Source organism: Brachycentrus maculatus, unplaced genomic scaffold, assembly GCF_059751285.1.
Source record: "Brachycentrus maculatus isolate JH-2025_06_01 unplaced genomic scaffold, ASM5975128v1 h1tg000172l, whole genome shotgun sequence".
NCBI classification, from domain to species: domain Eukaryota; kingdom Metazoa; phylum Arthropoda; class Insecta; order Trichoptera; family Brachycentridae; genus Brachycentrus; species Brachycentrus maculatus.
This window is the reverse complement of record NW_028280925.1, coordinates 2,364,360-2,382,984: the sequence shown is the minus strand read 5'-3', so window position 1 is coordinate 2,382,984 and position 18,625 is coordinate 2,364,360. Positions and strand designations below refer to the sequence as shown.

Here is an 18,625-nt window from a genome sequence, read left to right as displayed (position 1 = left end):
TTAATTTCATGAGAAGGTGATCATAGAATTTTGACCTGCCTGAAAACCAAACCTGAGACCTCCAGTAAGGCAGCCAATGCGCTAACCACTACATAAAGGATGCGTTTTAAAAATATGATAGATACCATTAGTCACAATTAACACCCATTCAATAATTTATATGTATTTTTGGTTTTTGTTTTTTTTTTTTATAATTCGAATAGGAGAACATTTACAATATGCTTTATTGACATTTCGACATATGTGAAAGAGAATATGGGAGTTTTTGTATTTACAGAACTTACGACCTGTCATAGACTGGTTTAAAAGATCTCTTTAAAGTTGTTTTACATTCATCATTCTTTCTACCCATGATTGATAACCACACTACTCACATTTTTTAAACTCTTAGATACAATGAATAAACTTGTGACATAATACATGTGAGTTCACAATAGCCATCTATGTTGAAATAGGGATTTTTAATTTTTTTATTGTGAAGTAAAGACTTTTTCTTATTAAATGCAAGGTCCGAATCCTGGATTAAATTCAAATACTTGAGACCCGCCTGAAAATATGATTTTCAATTTTCAGTAAACTTATAATTTGATAAATTCTTCTATTCACATATTTTGAGTGCGTCCAAATCACTGTCAAAATATTGTGAACGTGGTAATATATGTGCTATTAACTACGCTGCAAAGGCGGCAAATCAATGAAGTGAATGGATAAAAGAGAAACTCTCTTTTGTCCAATATATCACATCTCATAACCAAAATCGTAAAAAATACGATACCGAAATTGTTAGGTACGAATTGATGGTGCCATAAATAACTACAGAATTAAAGTATCACGGCCAATAAATCAGAAATATTGTATGTAACTATCTATTTTTGTTATTAAATTTGTCATTTATTGTAGTAACCCAACCGTGTAATTGTGATAATCTATTAAACACATTCTTAATTTATTATAAGTATGCCAGTGAAGGTAGCCGTGCGGCCTGACCCGACCATCTCCGTCTAGACTTAAAACTAAAGCCTTCAAAAGGCATTTGATAACAATATCCAAAGAATAATACTGGATGTCAAGTCTTTGTGGATACTTTTTTGCTCGGGGCTTTCAAATTACTGCATATTATTGTGCTGCTTACGTGTTGGGACCACTGGTAGTCTGTAAAAATGTACCGCGATACCGTTAGCATTTGTCCAAATAAATTTATGAAATTTACTCTCGTATTTGTAGTTAATTGTAGAATAATGTAGGGGTCCATTTAAAACAAATTTTAATCAATCAATTATCAATTTTTAAGATATATATTTTTATATTTTAAATACATGTCGACACTGCACGTTGTTTTTTTTTTTATTATTTACCATAATTTGTATTGGAAAAGTGCTTAGTTTATTTTATTTTTTTTACTCACACTATTTCAATTCAAGCATAAATATGACTTTCAAAATTCCAAATTATTGTGGTTGTCAGTTATGGGTAAAATGGTGATTATTGCATGTGTATAGAAATCATTATTTTAGCCATCCTATTACAGATCGTAAGCCCTGTAAATTCCCACATTTATTATTATTATTTGTGTTGAAATATAAATAAAAAAATCTCGAAGTACAAAACTAAAGAAAACTAACTTTCTCGCAGGGGTAGGCTGAGAGAACAGAACGCCACACAATCTGTGTTTGCAAAAAATCTTCGCCTTTCCACATTTGTGCATTTCCTCATACATACCCGCCGATTATTCCGACTCCTGACCTGACCACTTCTGTAAGGATTGAAATACTTTTAAAATACTGGATTGTAATCCAGGTTTAGTGAAGAAAAATATGGACACACTACAACTGTGTCCGGTTGTGGTCCCGTGGTTAGTGTCGCGGACTCTTAAGTTAAAGTTTCTCGGTTCGAACCCACTATACCACAATTTGATACCTATTTCTAATAATGAGCCGCTCAGGTTCACAAAAACAGTATGAAATTGAAATATTTGTGTAAATAATAATAAACCAAATATTTCTTTTTTAACTAAAAAAAAAAAATATTAAAAAAAATACACAAACACATATGTATATATATATATATATATATATATATATATATATATATATATATATATATATATATGTATATATATGTATATATATATGTATATTTATATATACATATATATATATATATATATATATATATATATATATATATATATATATATATATATATATGTGTATATATATATATATATATATATATATATATATATATATATATATATATATATATATATATATATATATTTATAAATATATAAATATATACACATATAGGAGAGGAGATGCGTGAACGTGGAAGAGGCGAATGTTTGCAAAGACAAAATGGTGTGGCGTTCCATTCTCTCTGCCTACCCCTGCGGGGAAGTGGCGTGATGGTTAGTTAGTAAGTTTTATATATATAAATATATTATAACATGTTATAAATAATATGTTATAAATAATAACAGTACGATTCGTGAAGATGTCCATTAGTCCGTTGCTGAACGGTGTCGGTTATATAGGGCAGTAGATACCGGAAGAAAAGTTCAGATACGTCACGGATAAGTGGTGAGTAAGGACAACGTGAATTTTGATTTCAAAACATAATTATAATAATACTTGGACCAAACGGACGACAGTTGACACTCACAATGGAACTGTCAGACACTGAAAAACATATTAAAAGTCGTTTGTGTGAACAATTTAGAGTGAAAATGTTCTCTTTTCATAACACAAATTTTGGGTTTAGTTTGGGCTAGTCACGCAATAGTTGGTTTTAGAACGTAACTACATAACTAACAATCAAGACTTTTCCCGCAGGGGTAGACAGAGAAGATAGAACGCCATACCATTCTGTCATTACAAACAATCTTCGTTTTTTTCACATTCAATTGCTGATTATTCAAACTCCTTACTCACTTTCATGTATTTGGCATACTTGATAATGCCAATTCCTCAGTTTTCCTCGGTATTATTCGCCTCATAAATTTTACCGTTTTCGCTTTACTCATTCGATGCATCCATCTCAACACACCTATCTTTATTTTATCGATAATTCTTATCTCAGCCTTGCATTATTTCTTACATTGCATGCGCTATTCCATTTATCATACATCGGTTTGTCGCCTACTCGTCAGAGAGATTGCAGAGACTGTATTCTTTGCATACTTTCAACCGTTTTTGACTACTCCATTTTTTACTTCCATATATTAGGGTTTGAACTGAGTTTAAAATGAAAAATTAAATATCAATCTAGTCGACTACTTTTTAAGCGAATAATTGATCGATAAAAATGTCAATGTACAACAAAAATTTGTTAGAATTGTACAGCTTATAACTCGTATAAAAATGCACTTCTATTATTGTTTTGTCCGCTAATTCAAAGAAAATACTAACGCTTGAATTTAAAACAACATGTTTTTCTTGCGAACAAAATTATAAAGCACTTGCTCTTTGTCTCTAATAACAGTCTGACCACGAGAAACGGAATTAACGAGTGTTTTACTTGGTTAATGACACTTTTTTATAATCTATTATGATACGTGTTTTTATGCAACATGTATTTCTTTAAACCCCCCTTATCCGCATCCCAACGGTGCAAAGGAGACTGCATCATTAAACGCAATGTTATCTTGATCATTAACAAGTGAAAGAAAGGTGATCAGTCTTCCACGTCAGGTACCACAGTCCAGGGTAATATTGAATAAATATTAGAGTGAAAAAATTACTTACAAACATTTAACCCCTCCCCCCCTGGGAAGCGAACCCGGGACCACCAGACCAGTAGCCGAGAGTGCTGACCATTGCACTCCGGATGTATTTAACAAGTAAAACGAAAATTAAAAATTGATGGATATTACCACAAACTGACTGAATGAATTAATGAAACTAAAATATTCAATTATATTTTATTTCATATTTTTTTAAATCAATGAATGAGAAAACGTTCATCAATGAATATTCATATTTAATAAAATAAAAATTAAAAATTAAAATCACCTGGATTTTGATAGTTAATTAGTAAAAACGCTTTTTTCACATCATACTTTGTACCCCAGAATATGAACCTCGTAAATTCAAAACTCCCGTATTTGCTGATATTTTCTTAACTTTTACATAAAGGAAATTAATTAGCTCTAAGGCTATGGCAATAATGCCATAAACTTTGAACAATGAAACGATTTTATGATTTATTCGCTTGCAGTAATGTCGTACTTCAAATTAATTCACACCACAAGAAATAAAATCATCGTGAGCTTCGATAAGAGTTCGAATAGCAACCGCTCATCATTGTTCTAAGTCAATGATGCACACTTCACACGTGTCATGACTACGTTTCTATGTTCTGAATTCTAAATGCACTCACGTGAGTCCTCACATGATTCTTCAATACGTGTCTTCCTTATACACGTGTATTTCAACTGTGAGAAAAATTTCACCGCGTACGTTACGCGTAATAAATAAATGTTGTTATAATCAAATTATGTATTTGTGTTACGCGTGGCCCTATTGCGCCTTCGAGTTGTGAACTAAAAATCATGATACCTAATTTTTTGACCTATTTGAGTAAACATGTCATTTATAATTTATATTTGAAGCACTGACATTGTGATTTTCCATTGTAATTTATCTCTACGTACGTGCATTGCACATTAAATGAAAAACTTTTAAGCTGGGTAAATATTTATAGACAGTTTAATAAAGCAGTGATATTCTTCAAATAGATACTTATATAATTTTACCTGTCAAGGTTAATCAAGAATATGCAATAAATTTAAACAAATATAATACATACATTGCATAACTAAATATATAAAGCTCGCGCGTGTTTGAATGCAACATTGTGCGAAAATTTCAAAGGAATCGAAGAATCAATTTTGGAGATTTAAGATTTTAAACAAATATATTTTTATTTATATGAATAGATTTTTAAAAAGATACGCGTATTCGAATGCCACGAATATTCAAAGCAAATTACTGGTTAACTTAAAGGGGATTTTTTTATTTTGAAAAAACAAATATTAAAATTTTTATTTATAAAGATTTGAAAATTTTTTGATCATCAAAATAATATTTAATATTTTATTTTGTTAGTTTTTCGACTTTCTCTGAGAGATGTAATTGTACCTAATTGAATTTATGATAAATTTACATTACATTTTTCATATACGTACATACATAAGTAGGTACTGGTTAAAGCAGAGAAACTGGTCTATTTTTTTGTTAATTGATTCGGTAGTCACTTTTTGATAGTATCTTTCCATTTTTTATTTAAATGTCACATGGTAAATACCTCTATTACTTAAAATCTGTAGTGACACTTGAAGATGATGCGTGAAAATGATGCGGAGTGCATGGGAACAAGTGTTACAACAGATTTTAATACATAATATTATTAAATTTTATTCAAAAAGGGATTGTTTTCATTGCCTGTACCCTGTACGTAACTTTGGTCTAATCGGGTACAATTCCATCTCTATCTAAAACTATGATTTTTAACGATTTTTTAGCTGCAGTAGATATCACAAATTACATACATAGATATCACAAATTATTTTTGGATCATATCAAACGAAAATATATTAGAAAATATGATATAAATTCTAATAGATTATACAATTACCAATATGATACGATTTCCTGTGTAATTATGGATTCGAAAGTCTTTTCACTAAATAATAAGAAATCTGAAGTGAACAATTGATATTGTTCGAGTCTATCCCATCATAATGCCTATAAGCGCAGGTTATGATCACATGTTTTTTTTACTTTCAGAATACCTTATTGGAATTTTTATACCATTGTTTTCTTCGCCAATAATAAATTAAACCTCGAAAATAAATTAAATTTCGATGTTTAATTTTACCACATACGTTTACAAATAAACAACACTTTTGATAAAAAGATGAAATAAAAAATCCTAGAAAATTAGTTTTAATGATAATATTTTTATTATCTTTCTTCATCTTATCCCTTATTTGCACCCAATGGTGCATAGGGCACCATCGTATGGAACCAGTGTAACTTTGATCAGTTACAAACATGCCTTTTATTTTATTCGCCTCTTCCACATTCATGCATCTCCTCATACAAACCCGATTATTTTTCCGATTTCTGACCTGACCACATTCAAGTATTTAAAATACAAAAATAAATTTAAAATATGACAACATATGTCAACTCTTTCGCGGTCTTCCTCTGCTTACATTTTCGACCACATTCGCTTCATAAATTTGTTTTACTTTTCTTTCTTCACTCATTCGATTCATATGCCCAAACCATAAATCTCAACATACCTTTCTTAATTTACTGACACTGCTTATTCTCAGCCTTGCATTCCTTCCTCATTTTCAATTACCATTATAACGTCTATTATACAACGTTTTGCCGCACATTCGTTTGAGAGAACGCATTTTGACTGCATACTGTCTACAAGTTTAACATACACCCAAAAAGTTGAATTTATATAATCATTATAATAACTAGGGTTAGGTTTTTATTTTTGAACCCAAGGCTTTTCTCGTAAAGCTTGCACGTATATGCAGTGGCGTGCACAGAGTTTTTAATCAGGGTAGGCAGTAGGAAAAACAGCGTTTTATTATTTATATTTTAAACATATCTGTCATAACTATAATAATGCGTGTTGTGTCGCGGAAAAATAACAGAGAAACTTGTAGTTTTTAAAAAATATTATTTTGAAATTATTATTACCATCACAGTTTTCCATTTTTTTCCACTTCTATTTATTTGTTTCTAAACGTATTCCGTGCATAAGTCATATTTGTATACAATATTCCCGATGAGTAATTTCCATTGCTCATTTTGGGACATGGGATTAAGGCTAACAATACTAAAACACAAATAAGAAACTTACAAAAAAGATAAAAAATTAAACAAAACTAACACACTGTACTAATTAACTAACACTAACACAGTGAAAAATAAAAAATATAAAACAATAAACGGGTGTAGTAAAAAGGCATAAAAAACATAAGGAAAGAAGCATGTTCAAAGGAAACAAACGAGAAAATATAAAAAGTAAAGAAAATATAACAAATCACAAACAAAAATATCTTTCCATATAGCATTTTTTCAGTTTATTTATTTTGAATCCCTGACTGGGTTTTATTTTATATACGTCAGGCAGCTGGTTAATTTGGGCATAGGCAATAAATTGTAAGGACCTTACTCCGAACTTAGTTGTGTTTATCGGCTCCACGTGTATTTTGTTATGTCCTCGTGTATTATAATGATGAATTTCTTTATTAAAAATAATCAGGGTATGCACTGCTTATGTGCCTTTATGAAATGCACCCCACTGCGTATACGTACATTTGTCCGGTACGCCGTCGAATATTGCATAATGCTATTATTGGACAAAGAACAAATTATACTATCACCAAAAAGCGCACGATTACTTCCTGAACAGCGAATAAAAAATACAACTAATAAAAATCGTGACTAAACTGGCTATTTTGACAGGCAAGCCTTTAAGCAATTTATTTTATAATTGTATCGGAAAATATAGCGCTCATGAGCCATAAATTGTTATTCTACCTAGTCTTTGTTGGAAAATCAATGGTAGTACATTTTAGTAAAATAATTTATTATTGAAATAAAATAATATGTAACATATGGTGTGATTTATTGTTCGCTCATTCAACTGAGCAAAATTATTCTCGCTTTTCATTTACGATATATAACATATTATTAGTTAGGTATCTTAGTAAAAGTTATATGAGTAATTACAAAATAATCACAGAAATATATCGCTCACTCCTTTCAAGAACGTCATAATAAAAAACTCGATTTTTCAGGATCGTTTTTAAAGTTTAAGAATATAATGAAATGTATTAAAAATAAATATCAAGCCACTTATTAAACTTTTTATTGTGCAACAGATCTTTTTAGTTAAAATCTGAAGGTTTTTTCTCCATTTGAAAAATGTTAAGTAAATTTAAAAAAATAATTAAACAATACCTTTTCTTCAAAATGCAAAAACAACACTTTTTGCCTTGTAACCGGTAAATATTGAGTTAAAAATATGCCGCTTTTGCTGGGATAAAGCACATTTTTTGGGCATTCCTAAAACATGCACGATTGAAAATGGGCGATTTTTATATATTTATGACGTTGTTGAAAGGAGTGAGCGATATCTTATCTTTGTCAGCCTCCGTAGTGTAATGCACACGATAACACTGCGTTTATATCATGCAGTGCCCTATGTACCATCGGGTGCGGATAAGGGTAAAAATAATATATCATGAGTTAATGATCCTGATTACTCATATCGGAAACAAATATTTGTGAGATGGTGTTCAGAATATTTTAAAATAAAAAATAAAAACAGTTTTATGTTTTGAATATTGAAAACATTAACTTTGTGGATCATATTGATATATTATTTCGAAAAATAAAAATACTTTGTGTTCTGATCCACTCACATTTTTATTAACCAACTAGTTTCGGCAACAACCTGTTGCCCTCTTCAGGGTTACATTTATTACTAAATATTATATATTTATTTATATTTATTTAAACTAGTTGGTTAATAAAAATGTGAGTGGATCAAAACACAAAGTATTTTTATTTCTCGAAATTATATAAAAACAATTTTCATTAAAATAACTATCTACGAGTGCAGTCAGTAAAAATTGAATTTATTTTTTAAATATTTTTGCTGCGTCTTTGTCTTGTGCTGACCACTCTACGTTGAAAATTCAGTTTTCTATGTAATGTAAACGTAGATGTAACACTTTTGTGTATATTGAATGAACAAATAGTTTAAATAGGGTCACCAGACAAAGTATACGTTTGAAACACTCCAGATACAAAAAGAAAAATACAAAAAGCGCTGTAGCAAACATAAAATTCATTTTTAATGTAAGTTTTACATAGTAAAATATAATTAAAATTAGACTTTTCAATCAATTAACAAAAACATAAAATTCTTTAACAACACACATTTTCATAGTAATTACATCCCGAGGAGGGCTACAGGATGCGGGGCGGAGGATTGTATAGCCCCATTTGAAGTATATTTCACCAAAAAACAAGGACAAAAATAAAATAAAATCATCAAAACATTAACAAAAGCTTAAATTTTCAATTAAATTTCAAATTAGTAAAAAAAACTTATAAATACGTTATAAATATAATAAACGTACTCCAAATATGTAACTCAATTAACTACAACCTTTTGGGAGACAAAACTTTTGTAGAATAATTAAAGCACACTTAATATCTACAAAATTTAATTTATTTAGTGATTAATTTTTTATTTTTTTGTTTGATTTAAATTTTACTTAGTAAACATTCATTACGAACGCGGAGTTTGATAATGATACAAGTATGAAACATGTATCAAAATAAATTTTAAAAAATATTGATTTTTGTCTTATTAAATTAAAAATAAAAATGGATCTTACATGTTATTATAAAGACTTGACTGCAGAATCAAATAATGAAATTATTGATATTTATATAGACTACACATGTATATATTTTTAAATACAATATATTGTCATATACGTCGAGACTATATGCCCAGGTTGAGCTCGAATAAAAATGATAATAAAAGACAAATACGTATTATATATGAAAGTAAACATATTAAAGACTGAAAGAATATAACTAATACAATTTGACAAAAATAATAAATCACAACAGTAGGTTATAATAATTGTGTTGAATTAAATAAATAATAAATATGTAGTATAAATAGTAAACATCAAATACGCACATCTTGTGTTATTTAGGACGACACATTTTGAGAAAAGCGGATATTCTAGTATTTCAGTATACCAGAAAGCGATATTGTTATTCTTCGTCAAATATTACTCACTCGGTCATTTTTGCTAAAATGTGTGACAATACCCTCTTAGGAGGTTAAAGTTATTATGACGATAGACACATGAGTGTGTCAAATATTTATAAGCAGACAAAAATAATAGTGCTGTCATGTACACGGTGCGGTATTATGAATAATTTTCGCTCAACAAAAAGTCGGTTATTGGAATTTGGACATTGTTCCACAAAAAACATACCTAGCCACTAGGATGCTGTATTTTGTATACGTATGATGAATTATATATTTTTGTAACGATATACGATTTGAATATTAACGTTGTATTGACTGAAGTATAATAAAATATTAAATACAAATTATTTACTAAGTTATTTTTCCATATATGTTCTCGTCAATTCACAAAATAATCGCATTATCAATGCGTAAAAAAAAGCTTCGGATTATTTTCGTTTGCTTTCGATTACTGGGAAGAAAAAGTTTTTTGTAAATTTCTTATGACTTTGGCAATTTGAAGAGGGTTTTCAATTAGTATTCTTAAAATGTTAATGATACCGAAAATAAAATGAATGTGTTTCAAAGTATATATTAGAGTTTGGTTAAAAATATATACACTACGTAGTTAAAATACCAATTTCCGTGTGTAATGGATGTTTTGATCTTGATATAAAGCTTTGACGCCAAAAAGAAAGGAATTTACCATCTGAAGGTCGCCTTCAAGTGCTAGGAATATAGTCTAGTAATATAATGCAAACTGATAACTGTATACATCGAAAACAATACAGCTATACTGGAACAGACTATTCGCCACTGTTCCGCATACCAAACCAATAATTGGTAATTTCCTAGGCATGGTGACCCAACAACGACAATAATTGTAATTTCGTTGTGTTTTGCTATTATACTCTTATTACATTCGAGTTACACGTGATTATACGTATAATGTGTGTGCAGATGTAATGAAAAAACAAGAATATCCCGTTACTTTGTTGGATTTGAGGTTAGGCAAACATTAGCTGCAAATACAGGTTTATCCTCTTCGCAGTTCAATGTCGACTGATAAATTTGAACTAGATTTGTCGTCGATTTGTGTTGTACCTATCATATAAATATCGATATGGTAATTTTACAGAAAATATAAAATGAGATAGAGTATTTTAAAATCCTGAGTACGTATATATTGCAACAACATAGCAAAAAATGTTCATTTACAAAATTCATCGCACGAATTATTACATTTTAACCAATTTTAGCAGAATGCAATCGAAAACATAAATCTAAATAAATTTACGAATATTTGAAAAAACGGTATAACCAATTATTGTGATTTTGTGTTTTTTTAATAAACTTCAAATATTTGTTCAAAATCTCAGATCTCCTAAAGTTATTTACCGAATACTTTGATTTTTTTACGCAACGTTGCATTTGAATACACCCGTGTTTATACACCTGTTACAGGTATTTTTAGATGTACACAAAATACTAAACATTGCCCATGGCAGACAGCATCATTCTTGACAGTTCTGTCACTTGGCATTTCTAACGATTTCGGTTACATTATTGTTTCGTAGAGTTTTAATACTTTCATTGCTCCACAAGCATTGCGATAATAAACGTATTAGAAATGTGTGCTGTCAGTTTTCTTTATTTTCTATTTAACTGGACTGAGCCACAGCAACGCGTGGCTAATTAATAATGAAATGTTGTATATTAGCTATACATTACTAAAGTTTCGAATAATATCGAATGGATAATGGATTGTTTCAGGCAATTTTTACATGCAATTGATATGTAAAAATCGTATCGGTTACAGTATTTCTCTCTGCCATTAAAAATTCGTAATGTTTTACTATTATTATTATTATTATTAGTATAGTAATTTTATTTTTATTTCTTACAAACTGTGGTTTAATTTGATTGAAAATATTCCCTTGGTAATAACTGTCGTATTAAATTCTTTCCAGAATATTTATTGATTTCTCAGTAAACAACCAGAATGATTTAAAATATTTAGTTTAACCCACAAGGACTTACAGTACTTGTAATAATAGTACAAACTTAATAATATATTTAAGGACCATTTGCGTTATATTGTCAAAAATGCTCTTATCTGTAGGATTTAATATAATTTGTTTTTGAACAAATAAGTTTCCTGGCATTTCCCAAACATACTTACAGACAGTGTTTTTTTTAATCGGTTGAAATTTTATACAAAAATTAATACAGAAATTTCATACAAAATTAATAACGGAAGTTCTGATCGAATTGTTATCTTATATATTAAAAATCTAGAACAGCGGTTCTCAAGGTTTGCTCCACACAGAGTCCTGAGTGCCTAGACAAGCAGCTCGACTCCACACCTCCAAATAAATGTAAAGTATTATAATTTGTAATTTAAGCTACTAACAAAAAATATATTAAATGCAAATTTTTAAAATAATTCTTCACTTCCTGGTTACACATCTGAATGCGATGCGTATTTCACCCATATGTAATATCCAACATTTTAGAGGGTAAGACTTATTGCCTTGACTCTATATAATTTGTAATCAAGTTAGCATCTCATCGATCCATTTTTTCAAAGGATCTGTTACAAGTGAAACTACATATTTAGTTTATTGTTACGGCATTCACTTTGTGGTAAGACATGGTGAAATTAAAATTAAGAGCTTAGTTATAGCTTACTATCTTATAATTTTTCTATCCATAAAGAGAAATATTTATGTTTCTATTATTAACACAAATATTTCGACTTCATACTATTTCTGTGAGCCTAGGCGGCTCATTATTAGAAATAGGTATCAAATTGTGGTAGAGTGGGTTCGAACCGAGAAACTCTTACTTAAGAGTCCGTGACACTAACCACGGGACCACAACTCTACACTGCCAAAATTGTATTAACATGTAAGTATTTCGGCTCAAAACAGGCCATGCCTAAAGAGCCGTAATACATATAGTAAAAATAAAATTATAATAACAAATATTGATCATGGTGTTTTCACTTACATCCCACGTACACGCAGACGGCTGCCACTAGGAGGAATATGAAGAAGGAGGCCAGGAGGGCGCAGCCGCAGCGGCAGCCCTGGCTGAGGTGGCGCCTCGTGAAGCGGATGTCGCTGTCGCAGGACATGGTGGAACCCGGGCCCCCGCGGGTCCTCCGCGTGTTTCCGTACGCCAGGCTGGACATCTAGAATACAAAGGAAATTATACATATGTATAACGTTATCCGTCTCCATAGTGTAATGGTCAGCACGCTCGGCTACCGTTCTGGAGGTCCCGGGTTCGATTACCAGGGGGGGTAAAATAAATATAAGAGATTTATTCACTCCAATATTTATTCAATACTACCCTGGACTGGTACCTGAAGCGGAGGGCTGATCACCTTTTCTTCATGTGTTAACGATCAAGATAACACTGCGTTTATATGATGCAGTGCCCTATGCATCGTAGGGGTGCGGAAAAGGGTTTGAAATGAATAACATAGTGGATTTACATATATCATATTGTTTTTAGGGATCAAATTTATTAAATATTTTAAAATATTAATAGTTAACCCTTCGCTGCATCGTGTATCGAATTTGTTACATGGCCAAAAGTTAAAACTATATCAATATATATATATATATATATATATATATATATATATATATATATATATATATATATATATATATATATATATATATATATATATATATATATATATATATATATATATATATATATATATATATATATATATATATATATATATATATATTTATATATATCTCATAAGTATAACCATTGCATGTTGCTGCAAATTTGAAATATAAGTATTTTCTCGATTTTTTTTGTTGTTAAATGTTTTTCATTCGTTTTTTATTTAATTTTAATCAGATACTATAGATTTTTTAAAATTTAAATATAAAAAGGCATACAATGAAGGGATAAAAGCATATCTCGCTGTTAATTCAATAAAGTTATTTCTAAGAAAAACTTATTTTTTCAATACAAAAGCCGTATTATAAGTGAAATGTGACCTGGGTTTAAAGAAAATTAAAATGTGAGCTATTGATTATCCTTCCTAAGAGATATCTTTGGTTTTCATCAATCATACAATAAAAAATCAGACAGTAAAAAATATGATAATAACACCATCAAAAAAGAAAAAAACAATCTCCCTGGAATTTTTATTCTCTTTCATACCATTGCGGAATCCGTCTGTTAACGCACATTAATTAATTATTGAGAAAGTACTAAGTGCATTATTACATTGAAAAGTGAAGCGGAAAATAGACATTAGCCTACTTTTTACGAATGATTTAATCCCATTACAGATTATAAAGTGTTACGAAGAAATCAGAAAATCAAAAATTCAACCTGCGTCAGTGCTGAAAATTCAATCAGTAAATGTTCATAATACGAATTGAGTATTTTAATAAAGAATAACGGTGTTGCGAAATAATTTTATGTAGGAGCACGTATATTCCGGTAGCTAATTGATTTAATATAATAAAGCATATTGCAACAGTTTAATAAATATTGCAAAAAGCAATTTGATTTCGGTTATTTAATTACACATTTTTTTACATATAACTTCTCATCATTTCACGATACATACATACATTTATATTTATATATATATATATATATATATATATATATATATATATATATATATATATATATATATATATATATATATATATATATATATATATATATATATATATATATATATATATATATATATATATATATATATATATATATATATATATATATATATATATATATATATATATATATATATATATATATATATATATATATATATATATATATATATATATATATATATATATATATATATATATATATATATATATATATAGAAACCTTGTTCATGAATCACTAGAACTTCACTAGAGACATCTATTGGTGAGATGTAAAGAAGCTTTTTATTAAGCAGAAACTCTTATATTGAACAAGGTTTCTAAATTGGTTCATATATATAGAACTTCCAAGAATTTGAGTAGTGTGGTTGTCAATAATGGGTAGAATTGGTGAATGTTACACGTGTGTAAAGTGATCACTCAAACCAGCCTATGACGGTCGTAAGCCCCGTAAATGCCCAGACTTCCATGTTCTTCTTCATCTTTGATGAGATATCAAAAAATAATATGAAAATAACTCCTGTAATTGGAGATAATCCAGATTTTGTGAACAAGTATTTGGACACACTCAAAATGTTATACAAAAATAGTAATTGATTAAAACATAAATATTCATATAATATCAGCTAGACATTAATTTCTAGATCACTATGGCCGTGTTATTAATCGAACTACAAAATCGAACAAATTTTGCGTGTTTTTTATACCACCACCGAATTTGGTGCATGTTAACCATTTTATTTAGCGTGTAACGGGAAAAAATTGCTCTAGAATCATCTACCTGAAAATTCGTTTCGAATGATTTTGTGTAAAATTGTGATTTAAAAACGAAACACAAAAAATAGCATAAATTACGTGAGTTCCTACAAATAGTTTTGTGTATTTGGTAGGCAAAAATGAAGGTAAGAAAACAACGGTTTACTGAGGCATCTCTGATCACTATTAGTTGACAGGCTCAAATCACGAACAAAGTGAGAAAAGAGACGAGATGTTTGTCGGCATCTTTCGAAATAGCAAGTGGCATTAGAGTTCTATGCAATAATTTCAGTTCCATTAAATTTTCATTATCTTAATATACCATTCTGCATACAAGTCACGATGGGATAGTACATTTGTAAGTCGATCATGAACAGCGAAGCTAAACTAGCAGTACACAATGGAGTTCTGGTTCCAACCCTTATATATGGAAGCGAAGCATGGAGTTGGCAAAAGAAGGATGAAAGCAGACTGAATGCAGTCGAAATGCGATCCCTCAGACAAATGTGTGGCAAAACGATGTTTGATAGATGTTCGAATGATGAAATAAGGAAAGAATGTAAGGCTGAGATAAGCATTATCGATAAAATTAAGAAAGGTGTGTTGAGATGGTTTGGACATGTGGAGCGTATGAGTGAAGAAAGAACGGTTAAACAAATTTATGGAGCGAATGTAGATGGAAAAAGAAGCAGAGGACGACCGAGGAAAACTTGGCACAATCAGGTATGTCAAATACTTGAAAGCGGCCGGGTCAGGAGTCGTAATAATCGTCGGGTATGTATGAGGAGATGCATGAATGTAGAAGAGGCAAAGAATGTTTGCAAAGACAGAGTGGTGTGGCGTTCGATTCTCTCTGCCTACCCCTGCGGGGAAGCGGCGTGATGGTTAGTTAGTTAGTTAGTTCTTCGTACAAAACATTGCGTCGGATCGAAGCGGTGTTTTCATTGATCGGTAACTTAAACATTCTAGTGGTGAGGTTTTTTTCTTATATCTTCTTCTTCTTCTGTTTGTAGATCCTAAGGATCTGTTGGTGCCTCCGCTTGTCGCTCTTAGGATGTTGACTCCCAGCTGGCTTTCCACCTTTTTGGAGCTGTGCCTGGGGGTCTGCGTCTTTCAGGGTTTTCTTAAAGGGCGATACGTGGAAGTCTGTCTTCTGACATTCTGTTAACATGTTCATTCCAGTATCGCCTTCGTTGTCGTCCCCACCCCACGATATCCCACGTCTTACACATGCTCCGGATGTCGGTATTTCTTACTCGATCTCGCAATGTGTTTTTTCTTATATGCATGCTAAAATTGATGAAGATTTTTTGAGAAAATGGTAAATTTAAAATTTTCTGGGTATTGTCAGGGCAAAATCAATAGGTTTTTACAAATAAATGTTTTTTTTTTTCAAACTAAACCTGGTTCACAATATCAAAGTTTAAAAAAAATTGTCATAAAGGCCTGAATTCAATTTTGAACAAGTAGTTATCTTCAATCATTTTTAAATACGTCATAATGAGTAAAATATCTAGATACTTATGTATATATGTGGTTTGCAAATTTGGCTAGTGACATTTTTTGTCAGTCTAGTGAGCATATGAATCCTAGTTTAAGGAAAACTCATCAAAAAATGATAACCTATTACGTAGGTATGTTTGTATGTACATAATATGCTGCGTAAGTACTCAATATAATATAAGAGTTTTTGTAACCATTAATCGTTATTTCAATGCTGACTTGACGCTTCTTCGAAATACTTCATGTCAAAAAACTATGAAAATCCTGTAAGCCTACGTATTCATATTAAGAAGTGTTGATAATTCTCAGAATAACGTCGTCACAGAAACAATATTGATGAATATGGTGACAATATTCAATATGAGTAATTTGCGATTGAAAACTTTTGCGTAATAATAAATCTCGGACTAGCCGGGCATGCTAAGAAAAGTTTGATAAGTGTCACAAAATATTGTCCTCGAGTCGTTCTGCAATTACTCTTTGTAGCAGTAGGATTAATTTAAATTTACATTACATAGGTCAGTTCTTAGGCTTCATTCTACACTTATTATTTTAATCGAACTGACGTCATAAGGCTACGGGGGGATCGAGCCACTAACCTCTGGTTTTGAAGTTCCACGCAATTTCTCTTTATACTGACAACTCCATGCACAAATGAAATACACAGATTTTTTACTAATAAACATATATCTTATTTTGTCCCAATCCTGTGGATTGGTCAATAGTAGCAAGACCTTCGCCACTCCGGTATTTTATGCGAAACCCTCTTCAGCTCCTCATACGTTGAACAGCCCATGTCCTCGTATAAGTCGCAAAGATATTTGCGGCGTGAGTGTCCTCTGGCTTTTGTTCCCTCTATTACCAGGTGCAGGAAACCTTCCTGTCTCAACACGTGACCGATCAAAAAGTGACTCTAATATCAAGCTACGGCTTATGCAATACCGCTTATCATGACCCTATTCAGGCTTCCACATTTTAAGTTTCATAGCCTTTGCCTACTCGTGAGTGGATTTACTCTTTATGTTTAAAGTTACTATAATTTCATGTAATTCATGAGTGAAAATTCTAGGCAAAAACACTCGCTATCACGCTAGAGGCATGAATTTATACATTTCATTGATTCTAAGTTAGCAGTGAATTTACTTATGTGTACTTATATCTATATAACAGTATATAATAAAAACTGTTATATATATTATATATTGTTGTATAAAATATAAAATGTGAAATCAGTAATTGGCCTCATTATCGGCTCCTTATATTGTATATTTATATTATTTTTGTTAATGGCTGTTGATCTCCAATAAATAAACAAACAGATCCATTCGGCGCGTCTCTTCCAGATAGTCGCGAGAAGTTGCCTTATTTCTTCAAATATTCGTAGTACCTCGTCGTTCGAGATGTGGTCTCTCCAGGATGTCCCTAGCTTCCTTCTATAGGTCCACATCTCGAACGCATCAGCCTAACCTAATATCTTTCAAAAAGCACCATATCTCGCAGCCATATTGTAACACACTACACACACTAACACAGTAACACACAACATGTTAACCCTTATCCGTACCCCAATGGTACATAGGGTACTGCATCATATAAACGCAGTGTTATCTTAATCGTTAACACGTGAAGGAAAGGTGATCAGCCCTCCGCTTCAGGTACAAGTCCAGGGTCATATTAAATAAATATTAGACTGAAAAATCGCTGATATTTATTTTGACCCCTTGGGAATCGAACCCAGGACCTCCAGCATGGTAGCCTAGCACGCTACCCACTACAATAACATATTAAACATATAATATAAACCGAGTTTTTTTTTCAAACGATGTATAAAATGGGAGTACCATTTGAAAGTAGGTAGGTACTCGCCCCATGTGTAGAAATAAATA

The 18,625-nt window shown here is 30.7% G+C and overlaps 1 protein-coding gene across 3 annotated transcripts in view; it reads right to left on the bottom strand.

Annotated features, from left to right (window-relative positions):
* Positions 1-18,625, bottom strand: part of LOC148308297 (atrial natriuretic peptide-converting enzyme) — a 69,333-nt gene that overhangs the window by 34,179 nt on the left and 16,529 nt on the right. For all 3 annotated transcript variants that reach the window (XM_088261991.1, XM_088261990.1, XM_088261992.1), the window contains one exon: positions 12,826-13,009. In XM_088261991.1, the coding sequence (XP_088118117.1) occupies positions 12,826-13,009 (184 nt within the window). The remainder of the gene's footprint in view (positions 1-12,825; positions 13,010-18,625) is intronic.